The 21177-nt window shown below is 40.4% G+C and overlaps 1 protein-coding gene across 1 annotated transcript in view; it reads left to right on the top strand.

Annotated features, from left to right (window-relative positions):
- The first annotated feature begins 1271 nt into the window (after positions 1-1271).
- Positions 1272-21177, top strand: part of ccni (cyclin I) — a 36467-nt gene continuing 16561 nt past the window's right edge. The window contains exons 1-4 of the mRNA XM_084324548.1: positions 1272-1482; positions 2953-3109; positions 15835-15969; positions 20674-20748. Of these exons, the coding sequence (XP_084180674.1) occupies positions 2999-3109; positions 15835-15969; positions 20674-20748 (321 nt within the window). The 5' untranslated portion in view covers positions 1272-1482; positions 2953-2998. The remainder of the gene's footprint in view (positions 1483-2952; positions 3110-15834; positions 15970-20673; positions 20749-21177) is intronic.

The raw sequence follows: 21177 nt of genomic DNA, 5'->3' as shown, positions 1-21177 counted from the left end.
TGCAATTTTGTTAATACAAATTTCAATCAATCGCCAAAAGAAAGTCTAACGTTAGAGCATAAAACATAAATATGCTGAACCACACACTGCATTACACTACTTAATACTTGTAAGGCCCACACACATAATTGCCAACTTAAACAGACCCATGCCCATCTGACGTGAGCTCAAGGTATTGACAATGCATGGCCCCCTGACAGCATTTCCGACAGACCCAATAATATCAAGAGGAACCACCTTTTTCAAAACTTTGCATAAAACCTCTTTGTCGCCGAATTTATACCATCCTAATACATCACATTTCATTATCTTATAAGTTTCAAGTTCAGGTTTCTTTATTAGTTGTCATACAGAAGTACAGTATATCAAAAAGCAGGGTAGCTGGACCAGCACTCTCAGGTTAAATGTTTTTAATGGCAGCCTGAATAGATAGCAGACATGTTTCGGACAATGTCCTTCTTCAGTGATATGGCTAGCAATGGAAATACATTCAAGATGGTAGTTAAATACACCTGGCAGGTAATTACATGACATGACACAGCAGGAAATGACATCACAACGCAGGTGTGCCGGTGCAATGTGACCAAAGGAATGACCTATCAAAGTAGAGTCCAATCATAAATCCATAAATTATACATATATATAGATATATCTAACACCAATCTATATTATAAACAAGTTAATATTGTGCTAGATAAAAATAGATAAGTATAAAATAAGTATAGTAAGTATAAAATAGAAGTCAAGTACGTAGACAAAAGTGTTCAATATATACATATATACAATGTACAATGCAGAGTAGAAAAGTAACTGAGTTACAATACAATAATACTATATACTATACAGTACAATGCAGAAATGGGATGAGGTACAATTTACACTAAGGTGTAATGAGGTATGGGTTGTAGTGCAAATTCTTTACCAATAAATATAAAGTGTGTTTAGGTGTTTGTTTAAAGTGAGTGTGTGCGTGTGGATGCGTGTGCTGTGAGTGCATACAATGGTTGTTACAGTGTTATTGTCATTTAGCATTCTGATGGCCTGAGGATAGAAGATAAGGTTTTGATAATAGATTATCATTTCAGTGAACATCTGAATTGATACAATGATAATCTAAGAATCTAAAAACACTATTCAGCTGTGCTTCTGGCTGAGAATATGGGAGAAGAACAACATTGTAATAATCACTGGAGAGCCTCTCACTGTGGTGCTCCAGCACTGAAACCTGCGGGCGGAGCCTGCGCTCCTCGGCTCTCCCCCCTCCAGTCCCCTCCTCGGAAGTAGACGCGTCTGTCTAGATTCCGTTGTTTTATTTTTATATAAATTTGAAAATACCCCCTTTTCCCCCCACAAATAGTAACATGGAAGCCAAGATGGACGACTAAAGTAACGAACGGGACCCCGATTTACCCCTATTTGTTTTTCTTGAATTTAATGGACCGGATGAAATCCTACTGTGGTGTCCACCGCTTTGCAGGGGAGGTGAGACTCACTGGGCTGGGTGTACGTGCTGGAGCACTCGGCCCTTTAAACCTATAGCTAACGTTAGTTAGCCAGAGAGCTAACAGTGGCTACAGAATATAGTATACCAAATAAATATTTGATCGATGATGTTTTGTGGTACGGTTCGATCGCAGTATGTGTCTGTGTGATGTATGGTATATTAATAACTATGTCTACGCGTTGCATTGCATACGATCCTCATTTCGACGGTGGCTAATAACGTTAGCTACCATACGATGCTAGGTAACGTTACCTAGTAACGTAACAGATTACTAGTTCCTTTCCAGGTGATAGACTGGTTCGTTTTTTTGGAAACAAGTTGCGCCGCTTATTTACACAAATGCACCTGCTGCCATACTAAGCGAGACAAAATACCCAAATAATGTACACCTTTTAAAACATTGACTTCTGATTAGTCGACCAGTAGCAGCCAGCCTGATAAACGTGTTCTCACATTTATTTGTTGTTGTACTTGTGCTTAGTTTATTTGTATACACACAGCTGACTTGTCTTGTGTGCAGCTGTGCACCAATCCACTGTATACAAGTGAATAATAAATACTTTTTATTAGCTGCGACTAGCAGCTCTATAGGTCACTGTCGGTCGTTCGGTTGGTTGGTTGGTCCCCACAGAAATGTTCCCACCCTCTCACACAGGGTTTGGGCATTGAGGTCAAGTGTGTGTTCATGGCCATTTGCAAAAAGGAGGCGTGGCAATGGGAGTTGCCTATCGCAAAAAGGTCTTGTTTATTTATAATTGTGTGCCTCCACATTATTTGAGCTCCCTTTGTCAATAATACCCATTCAAGCAGAAGGAACCATGATTTACCCCAAATCTGCCTTAAGTAAGTTTGTTGCTTTTTACAAGTAGTGTAAACATGTACTTATACCAGAGCTTTGGTTGTATCCTGATTGATTGATTGATTGAACGTTTTATTAACAGATTGCAGAATGGGTACAATACAGTACAGCTCAATACACACAATTGTTAAGGGGTTGCAGACCAGAGAAAGACTTTCGTCTTGTTTACATCAGGGTCCCCCCATTTCAATTCATCATAACATATATGACAGACATACAGATAGACAGTACTGCTACATCTATACATTTATGACATACCAGATTTACAAATACAGTACTGTTTTTGATACAAGAAGAGTCTACAAGAGCGGGGTGGGGGGGTAACTGTACATTGGATTATCGACTAAACCTTACTTGGTTCCAAGAAGAGGGTCTTGTCTTGTGTATTATTGGGTTTAATAGGACATTTATTGTACATTGTTACATGTTCCATTACTGACAGACTATTCTTAAAAGCATGCAGTTAGGATTTCATCCTTTTTAATGTGGCCTCACCAGGGAATAACTCACTTATAAAGTAAAGTCACTTATAAAGAATGGAAAAAATAGGGCGGCAACTGATGAAACTCTTGCCCTCTTCCTCCTACAGGTAGCTGTATCCAGTGGGGAGGTAGGCACACCCGAGGGTCGCAGAGATGAAGTTTGCGGAACCCTTGGCAAGCCAGAGGTTGTCTTTTCTTTTGGAAAAGGCAGCCTCTAGAGAAGCTAAGATGTGGAAGGTCTACGTGCCAAAGCCCTCTTCACTGGTCAGTCTCTGCCTTGGTGTTTACTTTGATGTCTTTTGAAATACTGCTGCAAGGAATCTTTTTTTGATTAACTTAAAAATATACAGTTTGTGTGTGTGTGTGTGTGTGTGTAATACATATATATATATATATATATATATATATATATATATATATATATATATATATATATATATATATATATATAGTACAATATGTATATATATCGTGGACGACAGTATAGTACAAATCAATACCTTTGCATGGATCCACGACGGTATACCTTCATATTCAGTATATCTCCCAGCCCTAAACCAGGGGCATATTGACAATTGTTTACCTAATCATATGATATGACATGTGATAATCGGACATAAATGTTGTCATGCAAAAGTGTAACTTCATACTGAATATCTATTTCAATGGACAATGATGGAAATTATTTTAAATAAAATACTTGTTGTTGACCGATGTGAAAAACATTCCAGGATTCATCACGGCAACCAAAATGCATAACCCCCAGTGCCCACCTTGGTGGAGATAATAAAAAGTACACAACAAAACATTGCAGCTGATTACATGTTCTCATGATGACACTATTTTCTAGCGTTGCGAGAGAGCTAGCAGTGTGAGTCACGGAACAAGCACAAGGTTGACATTACGTCAGTCACACCCATCATCACATCCTAGTACTCATCATTGTCTGTTACTGTTGCCTCTGTCTTGCATACGTGTCTCAAGATGCATTTCGAGATAATGTGACTGATGAAATTACATGACGTTTTTTTTTTTTTTTTTTAGCCTAACACCTATACTTTTGTACAACGATGAAGAAACATTACGTTATGTTTGTGATTCATGAAAACTTCATTTTCAAAATCAAAAACATCAGCGCCTTTTCTTAGTTGACTTTTGGCGTGCCATCTGAACTACCATCACTTCTGACACTGCATTCAAACATGTCACATCGTCACAGTATCGAATGACTTAATGTACACGCTATGTGTTGCTGTCAACATGACCTCGATCTGTATTGATAAAGGAAGCAGGAAATGTAGGATTGAGGCCTCTGGGTTAAATGAGACTATAAAGGCCTCCTGTTCAACCAGAAGCGCCAGGAAGGAAGGAAGGAAGGAAGGAAGGAAGGAAGGAAGGAAGGAAGGAAGGAAGGAAGGAAGGAAGGAAGGAAGGAAGGAAGGAAGGAAGGAAGGAAGGCTCCTCTGAGTGACATTAGACGCCTCGGGAAAACTGGTTTAAAAATGCTATAAATCACATATCAATAAAATAGGTAATTATAACTTATGTCAAAACAATATTTTGACTAGATGGATATCACGCTGAACAGGCACTCCTGTTCTAAGATACTTTATGAATATTGGCCCAGATCTAATCTAATCAGAAGAGCAGGTAACATTAAAGAAATTATATAGCAAATACAGATTTTTTTCATTTTATTTTATTTAACCTTTATTTAACACTATGGGTGCCGGCCAGAAATCCGGAAAATGACTGTGGATTGCCAGCGCTATTTGTCTATGGAGAAATTCCCCTTCTTTGCAGGGCTATAACTTTTTAAATTCTATTGCTACATTGCCATTATTAGGGCCCATTCAAAGTCCTATATGTATTGTTCATTGTGTAGCAACGTTAAACTTTTTCATTCACATATTCATAGTAAAGTATGGTCTAATGTATAAGTATGTTTTCATCTCTTTCTGCAGCTTTCTCCAGAACGTGATATATAGCCCCAAATGCATTATATTGATGATGAAATACAGTTTGATGGCAATCGGGGCGATATAAAAAATTTCAATTGGACGTACTTCTAGAATGATCTACGTATGATCTGATGATGACCGGATGGGCGGGGGATCGTTTATAATTCCGTGGGCAGCGTTATATCATTCATCTAGTGTGGGTGATATGTTCATCATAACAGTTTATATGGAATACGATCAAAAATAACGCTGAATCTTACCGTATCCTCCTCGCGCCGTTGGGCGATGAGCGTGGAACAGTCATTTACCTATTATGGTATGTAGAAATATCGGGTCCATTTCCAGCTTGTATAATAGTATATATGTCCAAATCATGTTGTTTATCGAGTTATTGGCAATCGATCGCTATGTATTGTGTCGAGATCGAGTCCCGGTAGCCAAACAGAGTGCCCGGAAGTAATACGGCCGGCCAGCACAACCTCCATAGCACTTCCTGTTTGGCGATTGCGCCGATCGGCCACCAGATGGCGCTCCTGAACCGCCAGAGAGCTCAGTGGGTCCTCCTGGTGGATCTCAGGCCAGCGGAGGGGAAATATGAATCCGATCGCAGATTTTTGAAATATTGATATAAGGACGCTGTAAAGCGTCCTCCGGCAACTTGAGCATGGCCGGGAATGACGCTTTTAAGCGTTTTCCGGCAGTCAAAGTGTTAACCAGGCAGGTCAATTAAGAACAAATTTGTATTTACAATGACGGCCTGGTGAGAGGACAAAAGATCCCCTCGAAGGGTACAAACAAACAATATTAATGAAATAGAAAAGAGACAGATGACATATACAGTACATCTCACAGAGGTAAGGGAAATAATTAAAACGCGATGAGAGTTCATGATGGCTAATAGCTACCACCACTGACATAGCTGGAGAAGAACCAACACAGCCACATCAGAATTGATGATTTTTATTGACCAAATACAATAAATCTATAGGGTCTCATATAATTGATGCAGAGACGCATCAACAACTGACATTGACACAAAAATTACTTACTGTAATATACACACATATTTAATTATATATTAATATACACACATATTACTGCTGTGTGTATTGAGCCGTACTGTATTGTACCCATTCTGCAATCTGTTAATAAAATGTTCAATCAATCAACTTATTTATTTTGAGGAAACGGCCATCTTTAGTGTGTGTGTGTGCGTGTTCCCCCCCCCCCCCCCCCCTTTGGAGTAGGAGAGAGCCCTCTCTGTTCTGCTATCTGTGGCTTGTCTCTCCCCCCCCCCCCCCCCCCCCCCAACACAGTTGTTCTGTCCAGCACTGATCGCAGGTGTAGCTAATCAAACCAATAGGATTAACGGGGGGGGGGATCCCTTACTGTTAATCTGTGGCTGTTGCTGACTCACTGCCGCACGTTTATCTCTGCTAATCCAATCTGGACAGTTCAACGGAAGGTTGTGTTTTGGTCGTCTAGCTATGTCCTACATGTTACTTTGAGTTCTAGAACAGCACTATATAAATGTTGTTGTTTTTGTTATGTGTTTTTAATATTATTATGCGTTTGTAGATAAACATGCCCACTCCTACTTGTCGATCATGTTCCTGGCACTAGGCCGACAGTCCGTGCTAGCACAACAAACTTTCTAAATGATCACGTCACAGAAGCCACAGTTTTGCATTAACCTTATCTGGGTCAGTCGAATGAATAGCCGCCTTGTTGGCGTCAAGTTCTGTTACCTTTTACACCCCACAACTCCCATTACAGCCCACAAGTTCTATCTCTGCTAGTCTAACTAATCAATCAATTGTTCAATTGTTGGCCTTGTTTTATGGCCTTACAGAATGTTCATGCCCTGCTAACACGGTGTACTAGCTAGTAGCTAGGTTATCTCGACACAGTTCTATATATCAGTGGAGATGATACATTTATATAATGTGTTCACCCAGTGGTATTGTGTGTGTGTGTGTGCTTAGACTCTTCTTTGACAACAAACTAGCCCAGTTATCGCATCTAACGTTCTGCCTATCTAGACACTGCTCAGTTTTGTGAAAGTATCTTACTGCTAAGATCTTATTTGTTTAATTAGGCTGTAAGTTGTACGAAACCAGGATCTGGGCAGTTCAATGTCTGGTCATGTTGTTGATGATTATGTAAAGAGTCAGTTAGGCCTAACCACAGCTAATAGTTAACAGACTACAACTACAACCGAACCTTATCAGTAGTGAGGAGACACAGCTCTGGGGTCAAAAGGCCATGAAGTAGAGGCATCATTTTTAGGCAATGCACCCTAAGATGGGCATAGTGCCAAGATGCCTGTAGTGTTTTCTTCATTCCTTATTTGATTTTACACTGTCCTTTATTTACATAGAGTACAATGAAAATAAGTTTGGCATCGAATCAGAGTGCAAATGTAACGGTAAAGTGCAATAGTAATGTACAATGTACAGGTGATTTAAACTGGGTATAAAATATATGAATTAGTACTACAGAGTTGTAATACCAATATGTACAGTGATACAGGTATAAAGACATGATAGTAGTTACACTGGCCAGCAGTGTAACTAGTAAGGGATATGTACATTATATATATGTATATATGTAAAAGGATTATGTGCAGCTATGGACAGATAGGTGGATAAATATATATATATGGTATACAGTATTATTGTACATGCTATCATACAGAGCTATATGGGTTGTATGCAGGTATATTCAGACGGATATGGATATGTATATATATGCGGTAACTATAGAATGTGTATATATGCGCTATATACAGCACTGTTGTACATGCTATCATACAGGGCATATGGCTATGCATACAGAGTCGTACAGTATGGGTAACAGAAGAGAGAAAAGATGAGAGACATAGAAATCAAGTCGGAGCAATTAAAAGCCACATAGATTTGACTCCATTTGTCAATCAACGTCCAAGCTCAAGGCACTACACTACAGTCAACCTTCATCCAAGCTCAAGGCACTACACTACAGTCAACCTTCATCCAAGCTCAAGGCACTACAGTCAACCTTCATCCAAGCTCAAGGCACTACAGTCAACCTTCATCCAAGCTCAAGGCGCTACAGTCCATCCTCGCGTGTTGCTACACAAAGTTGGCCTGTCACTATTACAAACTTGTTTTAAAAATCTTGGGGTCGGGATTAAATATGGTGTTCGGTGATAAGAAAACAGGAAAACTTTAGGAAAAATGACCTAATCAAACTGAAGGAATCTTTTATGCTCAAAACGACTAACTACTACGACTGGGAAACCATGCAGCCACACACGGTCCCTAAATCCCCATACAACTCAAAGACCAGCCTCATCTGTGTCCCCCGTTAGGAATGAAAGATTGTTTCTGAACAATGTACATGTGTTTTAAATGATCAAAGGAATTGTGTTTTTAAATGATCAAAGGAATTGTGTGACATCATATGGCCGGGGTCACCTGCCAAAGAAGGTCAGGGATCCCTGTGCTAATTCCAGTCAACACCTCTCTCTCTCTCGCATCTCCTATTGCCTGTTGCTAGCTAAGAAAAACATTTGAGATCAACCCATTTAACTTGGCTTGTGGCCATGCACTAGCTAACTACATTTTATAGGTTAATCTTTGGCATGAAAAGGGTCATAACTGAAGTTGTTGCTGCAGGTCTAGTCTACCAGGCTTATCAGTCACCTTTGTCCCAAACATCAACAATGTTACTGCTGCAAGGAGCGGTCAGTCTTGTCGTTTTTTTTTAAATGACACCACATAGTTTACATTTTTCTGAGGGCGGCCTGAGAACCAGGCTTGAAAACCAGGTTCATGTCCTTGGGTCTTAGTGGGATCATGTTCTCACAACATTGTGGGTTACAATCGGGGCCCCTGACCTTTGTCTCCTCTCCTCATCCCTCTCCGGTCTCTTAATTTTCCATACTGTTGAATAAAGCAGAAATACAATAGAAATTCTAATGTCCCCCCCCCTTTTTAGCCAAGTGGCATTTGTGTATGTGTCTCACTCCAGTATAGTCTTCTGTATAAGGTGTATTAACCACGGAAGCTAGCTACTAATAGGTCTACATTATATGCTGCCACTGTGGCCTACAGAGATTCTTGTGTAAAAGGCTGCACTCCACTGTAGCTCGCGTCTCTGTTTCAGCCAAGGGGTCTCCTCTCTATATGCTGCAGTCCACAACGGCACCAGAGACATACAGACTTTGGTAGGGCCTAAAAGAAAAAATGGTTTGTTTCCGGTTGCCGACCGACCCTGCCGATTTAGGTGCGACCCAATTTATTTTATGAAAGAAAAGAAAATCAACAATAAAGTTTCATAAAAATCTTAGTCAAACCTTTAGTATTATGGATATTAAACATGCTGGCAGAGTACATGCATCCATGTTGTTGTGAACATTTTAATTAAATAAAGAAATTCCCTATCCATAGTCGCCGTGGGAAAGAATAAAATAAAATAAAATAAATTCCCTACCTACCCATGGCCTTAACTGACAACCAACAGGAAACAAACAATATTTTTTTTTATGCCTAGCCCAACCCACAGTGACTCGGGTCAGCCGGTCATTTATATTCCTTTGGTTTGCGTAACGAGCAGATGCTGGATGGCTCGACGGGTGTCCGGTTACGAGTTACGCGGTTCAGGAGGTCATCCGCGCCGTGCGAGCGTCCTTCACCCCTACCTAGCAGGCCTAAGTTCATTCCCCCCCATGCCACTTCTTTATGGCCGTGTCAACTTAAGACATTGACCTTAATAACACGGGATCAAGCGGTCATGCACCGCCACCGTTAGACACGGAGCCCAGCTCACAGAACAATCTAATTTTGTTATACGATTCAAAGAGGGATCCCATAAATCTAAAGCCAATGGCATAGAGAATAAGTAGACTTAAGTGAGTAGTGCTGATTAGCACTGTTGAGTTAGGAGATAGGAGTTTGGCTGAACCGTGACTAGCCTGGTTTGACCCTGGTTTGTGTTGCTGCACAAAGCAGGATCAATATCCAGATCATTTTGGAAAAACCACAAGTTGATGTTTTGTATTTGAATGTGTAAAACTAAATTTGAACATTAGGTTTATGCATGTGATGCATATTGAGAATAGTTAATTATTGTAAATGATCAATAAAAAAAAGATTAATTAATATTTTTGGAAAGTTATGTGGGCAACTGCACAATCCTGCTCTGTGAAATACCCCCACTCTGGTTATTGTGAGATAAGTGAGTCCTCTTGGCCGGCCTTGTTTGGCCTTGTAGCGGAAGCCTGCTTTTCCAGACCTAGATCCGTTTGTTGGGCCACCTGTCATCTGGGGCCAAAATAGCTCCCTTGTGTTTACAGCAAGTGTGTGTGTTGGTTGTTAGGCTAGACAATGTTTTGTACCTACCTGTCCAAACTTGACTGTGATCCTGAGACGTGATCACATTAAGTCCACAGTATAGGCCTGAACAATATTGGAAAATGTTGATGTTGCAAATGTTTCTTGTTGTTTACAATACTGACACAAGAGAATTAATTCAGAGTCGGAAGAGAATAGAAATGAATACATGCCAGTGTCGTCATAGACGCGCGCAGTAAGGCAGTTGTTAGTATCTGTGTATTTATCTACACTGAGCTGAAATGAAACGATTGCACATAAATTAGGTAAATAAATATTAACACATAAATTAACTTATTTACAATTTTGCATACAGTAGTGACAACACACATATGAACTATTTACAATACAGGGACAGTGTTTCCCGCAGGATTTTCTCGGAATGGATTTGGTAGGTTTTTTCTGCGTCTCCGTAGCCCGTGCCGCACCACCGTTTTAGTGAATTGATTGATTTATATGAAAACCGATTCATGTATAATTTAGCTAGCTCGCCAACGTTACTGTGATTAAAGCAAACTTTAATAATAAAAAAAAAATGGTAGGGGAATGGTAGGGGAAACTGAACTACTCTGACTGACACCTACTAGACTCTGTAAACTAAAGGAATCTTTAGGTCACAGAGAAAGATTGTGAATTAGTTACCGTTCACTTAGTCTGTGCACACAGAGCATGTGTGCAGGTCAGGACCAGTGGCATTTAGCATGAAGCCAGTGTATGAACAATAGATGCCCCTGTGGTACTTGTTGTAGTTTAATGGATAAACCAGGCAACCTTTGGAATTTGTGAATCGGTAGAGATGGAATCACGATTCTTGTGGATGGATCTTTTTTAGGGATGCTCGATATTGGCTTTTTTACCGATACCGATATTCCGATATTGTCCAACTCTTAATTTCCGATACCGATATATGCAGGGTTTCCCCGTCCAAAAAACGGAATAATTTCAGGTAACTAATAATTTCACTGGATATATATATAACAAATATTGTTATTGTTTCTTTTTGTTTTTAAACCGATACCGATATTTTCCGATATCACATTTTACTGCCGATATCGGCCGATAATATCGGTCGGCCGATAATATCGGACATCCCTAATCTTTTTGCAAGCCCCTACTTAAAATGTAGATTTCTGTTTATGCACACCCATGGTTGTTTAGTTTAGGAATAGGGGGCAGCTAACTATAAGATTTATTCTTCTTCCTGCTCCCTTTGCCCATGATAGAACCGTATTTATGATTTTGTATGAAAACTATGATTGTATTGCTTTCATGTGGCAAATACAACTCTGAATCTGGTACTGTAAGGATAAAAGTGTCTAGCAGATGCATATTATGGATGTTGTGTGATGTCGGTGTGAAGAATATTAATCTCTAAACGATGTCATGTGACAGGATGTGGACATATGTGGCCACCAAGGGAGAAGTGGGGTTGTGTTGTGGTGTTGGCAACGTAAATGACCATCCTCTTACTGAAGTAGTCAACTGTGGAGCGACTGAATGGTGCTGCTCTACCTTGTGAATGTGTAGCACCACCCTGTGAGACTTATACTGTTGCGTTGCTTGGGGAGAACTCTGTGGTGGTGCACAACTTCACCTTTTTCTTGGTCTGGTGGACGGTCTGAACGGATACCCGGTAGTCTGTGCATGCCCCACTAGGGCTGACCTTCAAATCTTTTTTGGAATTCGAAGCTTCGGGCCGAGATTCGATTTTAATTCGAAGCTTCGGGGCCGAGATTCGATTTTAATTCGAAGCTTCGAGATAAAAAAAAAAGAAATTATTATATATATATATATATATATATATATATATATATATATTTTATGTTGTGGGGCTTGTACAGCACTTTGTTCAACTTTGTCAGTGCTGTAAAGTTTAAACCTTTTTAAATCTTAGACAAACGAAACACTTTGCTTTCATGAAATATTGTAAATTTTTATATTCGAAGCCCATGCCCATCGAACGAAGCTTCGAAGTATTTAAGACAGCCCTAGTGCCCACATTCACAAAGGCTAGAACAGATGACGGGTAAAAATAAATAAATCTGGCACTCTTACATGGAACTTACACTCACACTAGGCTAATTTGACTAGCTAGCTAGGTACGTTGTCCTCACTTGTTGCATAAACGGATGCTTAAATGGTATAGTATAGTTAGTAATAGCAAGTATAGCATAGGGACATAGAGTAAAACTGTATATTGTATAGTAGTGTACATAGGACCCAGTGCCTTTAATTCATAGCTCAACATTGTATTGCATTTATCTCAGGACTTTTAACATGTCTATTCTTGTCATGTCTATTTTATGTCTTTTTATTATCTTCTACTTATTTTATTTACTATTGTATTCTTGCACAATCGAAGCGGGCATGGCCACTCGCATTTCACTGTATGTATGTGATAAATAAACCTTGACTTGAATCTTAAAAAAAATCTGTATTTATTTATTTTGGTTTTCCCAGAGTTAGCATTGTGGACGTGGTGCTATGGTAGAACAACTCGGGTCCTTATATCCCACACTAGACACGAGTTTCATTACATTTTCTTGAAGTTTGCCACAGGGCTAACGCTACATTACAGCCAACTACTGAGCCATGGGAGAATAATAACGACAGTGCATGCAGGCCAGAGGCCAGGCAGGCAGGAACAACGCTCCAAGCTATCAAGTGGAGGTCGTCGTTTGACACAACACTCCCTCCTAGTGGCTGTGATTGAAAATCGCTTTTCAGTCGACGTGGTTCAGGTCGTTATTGGATGCAATAACCTGCATATAAAATAATTGCCAATCACATTAAAAAGTCGACTTTGATCCCTGCAAACAATGATTTGGTTATTCCCTAGTTAGAAGAGTTGTGATGCCACTTTTGAGTCTTTTTCATCGCTACTCATCTAAATAGTGGTTATAATGCCCTATTTAAATAAGCACACTACATTGGAGCCTCGATGGAGCCGTTTCTAATCTGAATGTTATTATGAGCTTCTAATGGCTCACAGATGACTTAATTAACTCATTATAGCCGCCGTGTTAATAACTTGCTGCTTGATTAACTGCTTCCATTGTTGATGTTGAGGCCAGTCCCCACAGTCCCATGTGAGACTTCTACTGTTGCGTTGCTTGGGGAGAACTCTGTGGTGGTGGTGGACAGTGATGGTGATGTTGATGAACATCCAAAGGCTACAATGTATCCAAAACAGCGCTGCTAGGATCCTGATGAGAGTGCGGAAATACCACCACATCACTCTCATCCTCAAGTCCCTTCACTGGCTCCCTCACTCAGGATTGAGTTCAAAGTCTCCCTGCTCACCCACAAATGCCTCTACGGAAATGCCCCCCTATACCTCAAAGAACTCATCACCCCTCACTCCTCCTCTCGACATCTCCCCTCTGGCCAAGCAAACCTCCTCCAGCGCCCAAGGACAAATCTCTGCACTATGGGAGATCGGGCTTTTTGCTCTTCCGCTCCCAGTCTGTGGAATGCTCTCCCTGACTACCTGAGAGCACCACAGACTGGATGCTTTTAAGAAAGGCCTCAAAACCCACCTTTTTAGTAGAGCCTTCTGTTGACCTTTTATCAAATTTTTTGCTCCACACATTTTATGTTCTTTTACCAATCTCTTTTATCAGTTTTATGTATTCTATGTTTCTCTATGTTATTCTATGTTTTAGTTTTGCCTATTTTTATATTCTTTCTTTCCTTTATTCTCGCTAGTTTTTAAGTTTTTTTTAACTGTAGCGCTTTGAGATTTGCCCCGCAACTGTAAAGCGCATTACAAATGGAATCTATTATTATTATTATTATTATTATTATTATTATTATTATTATTATTATTATTATTATTATTATTATTATTATTATTATTATTATTATTATTATTATTATTATTATTATTATTATTTTATTATTATTATTATTATTATTATTATTATTATTATTATTATTATTATTATTATTATTATTATTATTATTATTATTATTATTATGTTTGCTACTGTTTTGATCACTGGATATATATTCTTTTGCCCAGACATTTACATTTAGTCATTTTAGCTGATGCTTTTATCCAAAGCAACTTACAAAAAGAAAGTCAGCAAGAGAGGTACTTCTCTGGGTCAAATAGTATCGAGCTTGAGGCCTAAAAAAAATAATGGTTTGTTTCCGGTTGCCGACCGACCCTGCCGATTTAGGTGCGACCCAATATATTTTATGAGTTTTTAAAAAAAAATACAAAAAAAAATAAAAAATCCTTATTATTATTTTTTTTTTGAATAAAGTTTCATAGAAATCTTAGTCAAACCTTTAGTATTATGGATATTAAACATGCTGGCAGAGTACATGCATCCATGTTGTTGTGAACATTTTAATTAAATAAAGAAATTCCCTATCCTTAGTCGCCGTGGGAAAGAATAAAATAAAAAAATAAAATAAAATAAATTCCCTACCTACCCATGGCCTTAACTGACAACCAACAGGAAACAAACAATATTTTTTGTTATGCCTGAGTGTTACACAAGAGTGCATAGTAGTATAGACATATTAGCATGATAAGTATAGTAGCACAGTAGTAGGGTACATAGTAGTAAGAAGGTTAGTTTCTTTTTATAATAATTCTTTTTAGATATTGTTTGAAGGTGTGTTTTTAGTAAAAAAATCCTGACTGGTGGGACAGTTGTTCGGGAGGTAGAGCAGTCGTCTGGTAATCTGGAGGTTCCCGGGCAGCATGTCGAAGTGCAAGACACTTAACCCCTAATTGCTCCCGATGAGCAGGTTGGCACCTTGCATGGTCGCCTCCGCCGTCGGTGTGTGAGTGAATGGGTAAATAAAAATGTAAAAGCGCTATATAAATGCGAGTATTTTGATAATAGAAGATGCTTCTTTGTTTGCTCAAGGTGGTGGGAGGGTAGGAGCACCACAGACAAACATATCTGATTTATAGTTTCAAACAGTGTTCTAACGATCCAGTTTTTCTATTTTAACACTTTATGTGCAGCAGTTAATACTAAGATATATCATACTTTATTTTGACTTTTCAGGGGTTAAAAATTCCGCTACATCACTGATATAGAGTGTCTTGTCATAACATGGGTCTCCCAGTCCTTCCGCTCTGCAGTAAACACTAAATACATTTACTGTTATTCTTGTTCCCACTTTATCCAATCAGGAGAGAGAACTCCACACTGCAAGAATTGTCTGACAAATATAAGAAATAAAAGCTAGTTTTCTTTAGCAAATGTGTCCTTGAAACAAGTCAAATAAACTACCAGTCTGAGTGCATTAAGCAAATTTGGCATGGCAAGATTTCTTTAAATAATAATATCTAGGGTTCTCTCCTGATTGTATAAAGTGGAAAAGAAATGTTGTGTTTACTGCAGAGCGGAGGAACTGAGAGACCCATGTTACTGACCAAACACTTTATATCAATGATGGCCGTCAGAATGTAGAGATATTTGCCACTTACAGCGCCTTTTTAATATTGTCATTGTTTTTGTTTATAACGTAGCCTGGTTTGTTTTCTTGCATTGTTCAGGAGATGGACATGTTATATCCACAGCCCAATGAGATGAGGCAGTATTGCTCGCTATTGTTGTTGTTTTTTGAAGTTTTCTTTTCTGTCGCTCTCGTTCACAATGCGGTTTGTTTTTCTGGTGTTGTTCAGGATACAGACATCGCCCCAGCCCAGCGGGACGAAGTAGTGCGCTGGCTCACCGGCCTCCACCGCAGACTGCAGCTCTACCCAGAGACCCTCGTCCTGGCTATCAGCATCCTGGACCGCTTTCTGGCATCCATAAAGGTGAAGCTCACAGAAGAACTGAGTATTAACACAATGCTTTGATTTGATAATTGGATAATTGGTTTAATTCCATTCTCGATATACATTTCCCCCGCGGCCTACAGGACTGCCGCTGTGGGCTATGCATGGCAAAGTGTGACCCCTCGCGGACGTTCCAGCAGGGCGTTTTGTTTGGCGCACGTAACGCCCGGTTTCTGCACAGTTTCCGACTTGTTTATTAACTCTACTACAAAAACAGAAGGGGAGGATTATAATAAAACATTATTTTTCTATAGGAAAACGGCCTAGTTCCAAGAGGCTTAGGCATAGATCGCTGTGGTTGTTTGGCCTTTTATGGTAGCTGAGAGGCGGGGGTATCCTCTTCTAATGCCAAGACAGAAAAGCAATAAAGGGGACATTACTTTTTTACACAAAATCAATTACCGTACCCGCTCTCTCCTGGACAAAAGGCTTAGGGCTAGATCCTTCTTCACAGGGGGGCCGTTGAACTATTGTGGTTGGATCAGTAGAGTTTCCTGGCACCTTTGTCTTCCTGGTTTAAAAAAGAAAAAGGCTTTCCAGCCTTAACAAGAGAATAGGCTGTTCTAGTGCTGTATGATCATGGGACTCTCAGGCCAATCATCATGGACCTGAAAGGCTGTATTTACACAAGAACCTGATCTGTTCATCCCCGTCTAAACGAGTAAAAGAAAAGATCTGATCCCCCATATGGTTTCTCCCCGTTGAAACGACTGGGATGGTATTTCACCAAGCAGGATCGCACAGTTCGCCAAATTACTTTCCAAAAATAGAATTGATTAACTTATGATATTTAAGGGCGGTCAGGTGGCATAGCGGAGATTGCGTTCGTCACCAACGCCGGAGATGCTGGGTTCGAGCCCAGCTCCCGGCGTTGTCACCAGCTTGGCTGGCCGTTCACACTAATACAATTGGCAGTATTAGGGGGTGGGGAAAGCTGGCGGGTGGGTCCTGGGTGTTGTGGACAGCGACCCCTACAGTTCGGTCGGGGCGCCTGCTCAGCGAGGGTAGGATCTGGAGAGAGGTAGTGCGACCTTCCACACGTTACACTCTCCCAGTGAGAATCTGAGCGGCCAGGCTGGCTGCCGGCTGGCTGCACATGCGTCGGAGGAAAGCATGTGACAGTCTCCGGCCTCCCGGACCAACAGTAGGGGGGGGTGCGCAACAACCAGGAAGGGGGTTGGGAATTGTCATAACGACTAACAGTGGGATGGGAGAAAAATCGGAAAAAGGAGGGGGAAAAAGATAATAATATAAAAAAAAAAATAAAAAAATTATGATATTTAGGTCATAATGAACAATATGAGTATAAGGAAATATGTATGACTTTAATCAAATTCCTAAATCTAATATTCCAAGTTTAGGTTTACAGGTAAAAAAAATTTAAGATAATTGTAGGGGTGTAACGATTCAACCCCACTTTGATTTGATTACGATTATTCAGGCAACGATTCAATGCATCATGAAATCTCTTCATTTGACCACGATTCGATTTGATTAATTTTCTATACATTTTCTATCAGTTAATTCCCCAAAAAAAATTTGAATACACAAATGTCGCTGGGGGAACTGATTCACTCGGCATGAATGGACTATAGGTAAATAAAAACAATACACAAAAAAAAAAACATTAAATCACCCCCCCCCCCCGATTAATTTAGATTATAATCAATTCTAACATATTCAAATCGATGCATCGATTCTAACACATTATAATCGATGCATTTCGACTAATCGATGCATCGTTACACCCCTAGAGATAATTGAGATGTGTTTCAGAGTTATTTGGATAATCCTGTTTTGAAAAGCTCCCCAGAGCTGTCGGAGAGGATGGACGGAGACTCGTCAGGAACGGACGGGTGCCCGCTAGGGCAGAATTGAACCTATAACTTGTCAAAAGTAATTGCAATGCACACCCATAGCCTCTATGAAAATAAACTCTTAATTCAGACCAGCGGCTTCATCAGGGTTGGGTTGTTGATCCTGACGTCCATGTAAGTCCATATCGAATAAAGACTTTATTATATTTGGCAATGAGCATGCAGAAGCTTCAAGTTAAACAACAGTGTTGTGTGTGAGAACCCTGTGGCAGTGATAACGTGTCCCAGGTCACCGTGTAGCTCGTACTGATGGAGGGAGTAAAACTGTCTTCAGGGCCACAGGGGCCCCTGTACTGAATGTACTCCAGATAAGCCTGGTGTACGTGGGAGGAAACGCAGTGAAGTAGTCTCTCTCTCTCACACAGCCCTTTCAAGGACATTCTGGTAACAACATATACAGAATGTGTTATCGGGTGCAATGAGCGAATACAGAGTAACGTTAGACGACACCGAAAGCTTCAGATAACATTATTATTGACGAGCTATTGGCAAGTCCCCACATCATGCATTGAGTTAACATTAGTTACTGTATTACCTTGTATTCGCTATAAAGTAGTGGGTGTGGGGTTCACCACGAAGATGACTTATACGATTTCCTCAGCGCTCTTATAAAGACCAACACACCTCAGACCTAGTCCTAAGGCTGAAAGATCTCTGGAGCGTCGTCTGTGTTCCGCCATGTTTTCATTGCAAAACAAACCCACTGCTATATCGTTCCCATTCTTCTATATCATGGTATTATGCATGGCTTTGGCTTCATATGATGTCCCCTAAAGAATAACCTGGGGACCCATTTTGCTCTTCCCAAGACCCATGTCTGGGTCCTCCTGACCCCCACACTTTTTTTTTTTTAAACTTACATTTTTTATTAACATTTATAGACAAACAACACTTACACAATACCTACAATGACATCAACAACACAACAGTACATCCACATGGGCCCCTTGAATTTGGCCGCGCTCAGCCTCCCAGAACTCCATGAGAGGGACGACCCCCACACTTAGTGTATCTGGAGAACGGAGGACACTGCGCGACATTAATGTGCGACATAACCTACGCTACACTATCTTTTTCATAAACACAATTGTGCTGCATAACTACGGTAATACCATCAATACACACCTTTCACTGATGCAATTTTGCTGACGCAAGAGAGGAAACACTGACTTGTGAGTTAGTCATCTGAATCATAATTGAATGCTTACTTCCCGTCTGTCCACACACATTTGAAACACGTCTTCCGTGTGCAGTTCCTGACCATTGATTGATTGATTGAAAACTTTATTAACAGATTGCAGAATGGGTACAATACAGTACGGCTCAATACACACAATTGTTAAGGGGATGCAGACCAGAGAAAGACTTTCGTCTTGTTTTCATTTATGACAGATATATATCATGACATTTATGACATACATGACATACAGATATACAGTACTGTTACATTTGTGACATACAAGATATGCAAATATACAGAGATCCTAACAGAAAATATATACATACGAGGGGGAGGAAACTGTACATTAGGAGGGGGGGGGGGGTGTGTGTAGGGGCGTTCCACATTGATGTGGCATAATTGCTTGTTTGAGCCGAATCTGGGTTGAACATGATTTGTGGAACTCCCTCTGGTGTTGTGGTCATGGTATTCACTGACCTTTTGGAAGTATTTTGACAGGTATATGGGTACCTTAGTGGTGTAGTGTATCTTGTAGACCAGGCCCATTGCAAGTTGCTGTACTCTGTCGTCTACTCTAAGCCATCCTAGGTTGTCAAAATGGGCAGGGGTGAGGTGGGTTTTGTGAGTAAGGCCAAGCAGTAGTCTGACCAGTTTGTTTTGAGATGTTTGTAGCCTTGTTTTAAGGGCCTTTGTGGTGCTTTGGTACCATGAGGTGCAAGCATAGTCGTAGTACCCTTGAATGACCTTTCATGCGACAACTGATGGTTAAACGAAGCAGTAACCCGCGGGGATAGTGGCATAGTGGCACTTTAATATGTTATACTAGTTATAGTTGTGGTTATGATATTACTTACAAGCTGACAGCCACGTCATCAAAATGTCACCCGCTACAAATGTCCCTTTCACACATTATTGTTGAAAAGCTACATAATGTTCTCGTCGATATCTTTTAAGATATTGAGCTGGAGAAAAGGAGGGTTAAAATGACTGGTAACATAAGAGAAGATCTGGAACTGACCTGGTGTTCACCCTGTGTAGAGGAAAGCTGCTAAATATCTGGAACAAATGTCATGATAACCAACTTGCCACAGTCCATCAAGGTGTGTGTGTGTGTGTGTGTGTGTGTGTGTGTGTGTGTGTGTGTGTGTGTGTGTGTGTGTGTGTGTGTGTGTGTGTGTGTGTGTGTGTGTGTGTGTGTGTGTGTGTGTGTGTGTGTGTGTGTGTGTGTGTGTGTGTGTGTGTGTGTGTGTGTGTGTGTGTGTGTGTGTGTGTGTGTGTGTGTGTGTGTGTGTGTGTGTGTGTGTGTGTGTGTGTGCAACAGCTACGTGGGAGTCGGGCTGCTATCACAAGCAATATATTATATTGTCTCACGAGGTTCATAGTCGCAGTACATAAACCAATTTAATTGGTTCTCATGGATTCCTCTCTCCAGTGTGCAGATGGCGCACGCCCCGTGTTGTGAACACAATGACGTTGATCGTGATTCATTCTGTCCCGGTGCCGCTGCGGTGTTTTCAGACCGCTTTAGCGGTGTAATAGTTGTCATTTGTCAAATCAACGAAATACTCTTGACTCTTGGACCACAGTGACTTGTTGACTGATGCTTCATTTCTTCTCCCCCCTCAGGCGCGTCCTAAGTACCTGCGCTGCATTGCCATCGCCTGCTTCTTCCTGGCTGCCAAAACCAGTGAGGAGGACGAGGTACATACTACATACACAGATTTAACATGATTACTATTAACCCTCTAAACCAGTGGTTCTCAAACTATGGGTCGCGACCCAAATTGGGGTCGCGGGTAGGTGACAGTGGGGTTGCGCATTGGCAAGTAAAATGTTATGTTCTGGCAACATATCCTGGCTAAATAAATTTATTTCTAATAAATATGCACGATCAAGTTCAACAACGTGTGCTTTTATTTTGATATTCCTTAATTCCACGTTGAAATTCCACGATGTGGGGTCCCCAAAAAAATGCCTAAATAAAATGGGGTCACGGTATGAAAAAGTTTGAGAACCCCTGCTCTAAACTTTAAGCCTACATAGGCAAAGGTTTTGCCAATTCTGAGCTTATTCTTTGTGTCAGTATCAAGTGTTATACCTTTTTTGATTCAAGGGGAACCTACCCTTTTA

Source organism: Notolepis coatsorum (genome assembly GCF_963971535.1).
Source record: "Notolepis coatsorum genome assembly, chromosome: 11".
NCBI lineage: Eukaryota > Metazoa > Chordata > Actinopteri > Aulopiformes > Paralepididae > Notolepis > Notolepis coatsorum.
Note: the sequence above shows the minus strand (reverse complement) of the source record. Positions and strands in the feature narration are given on the sequence as shown.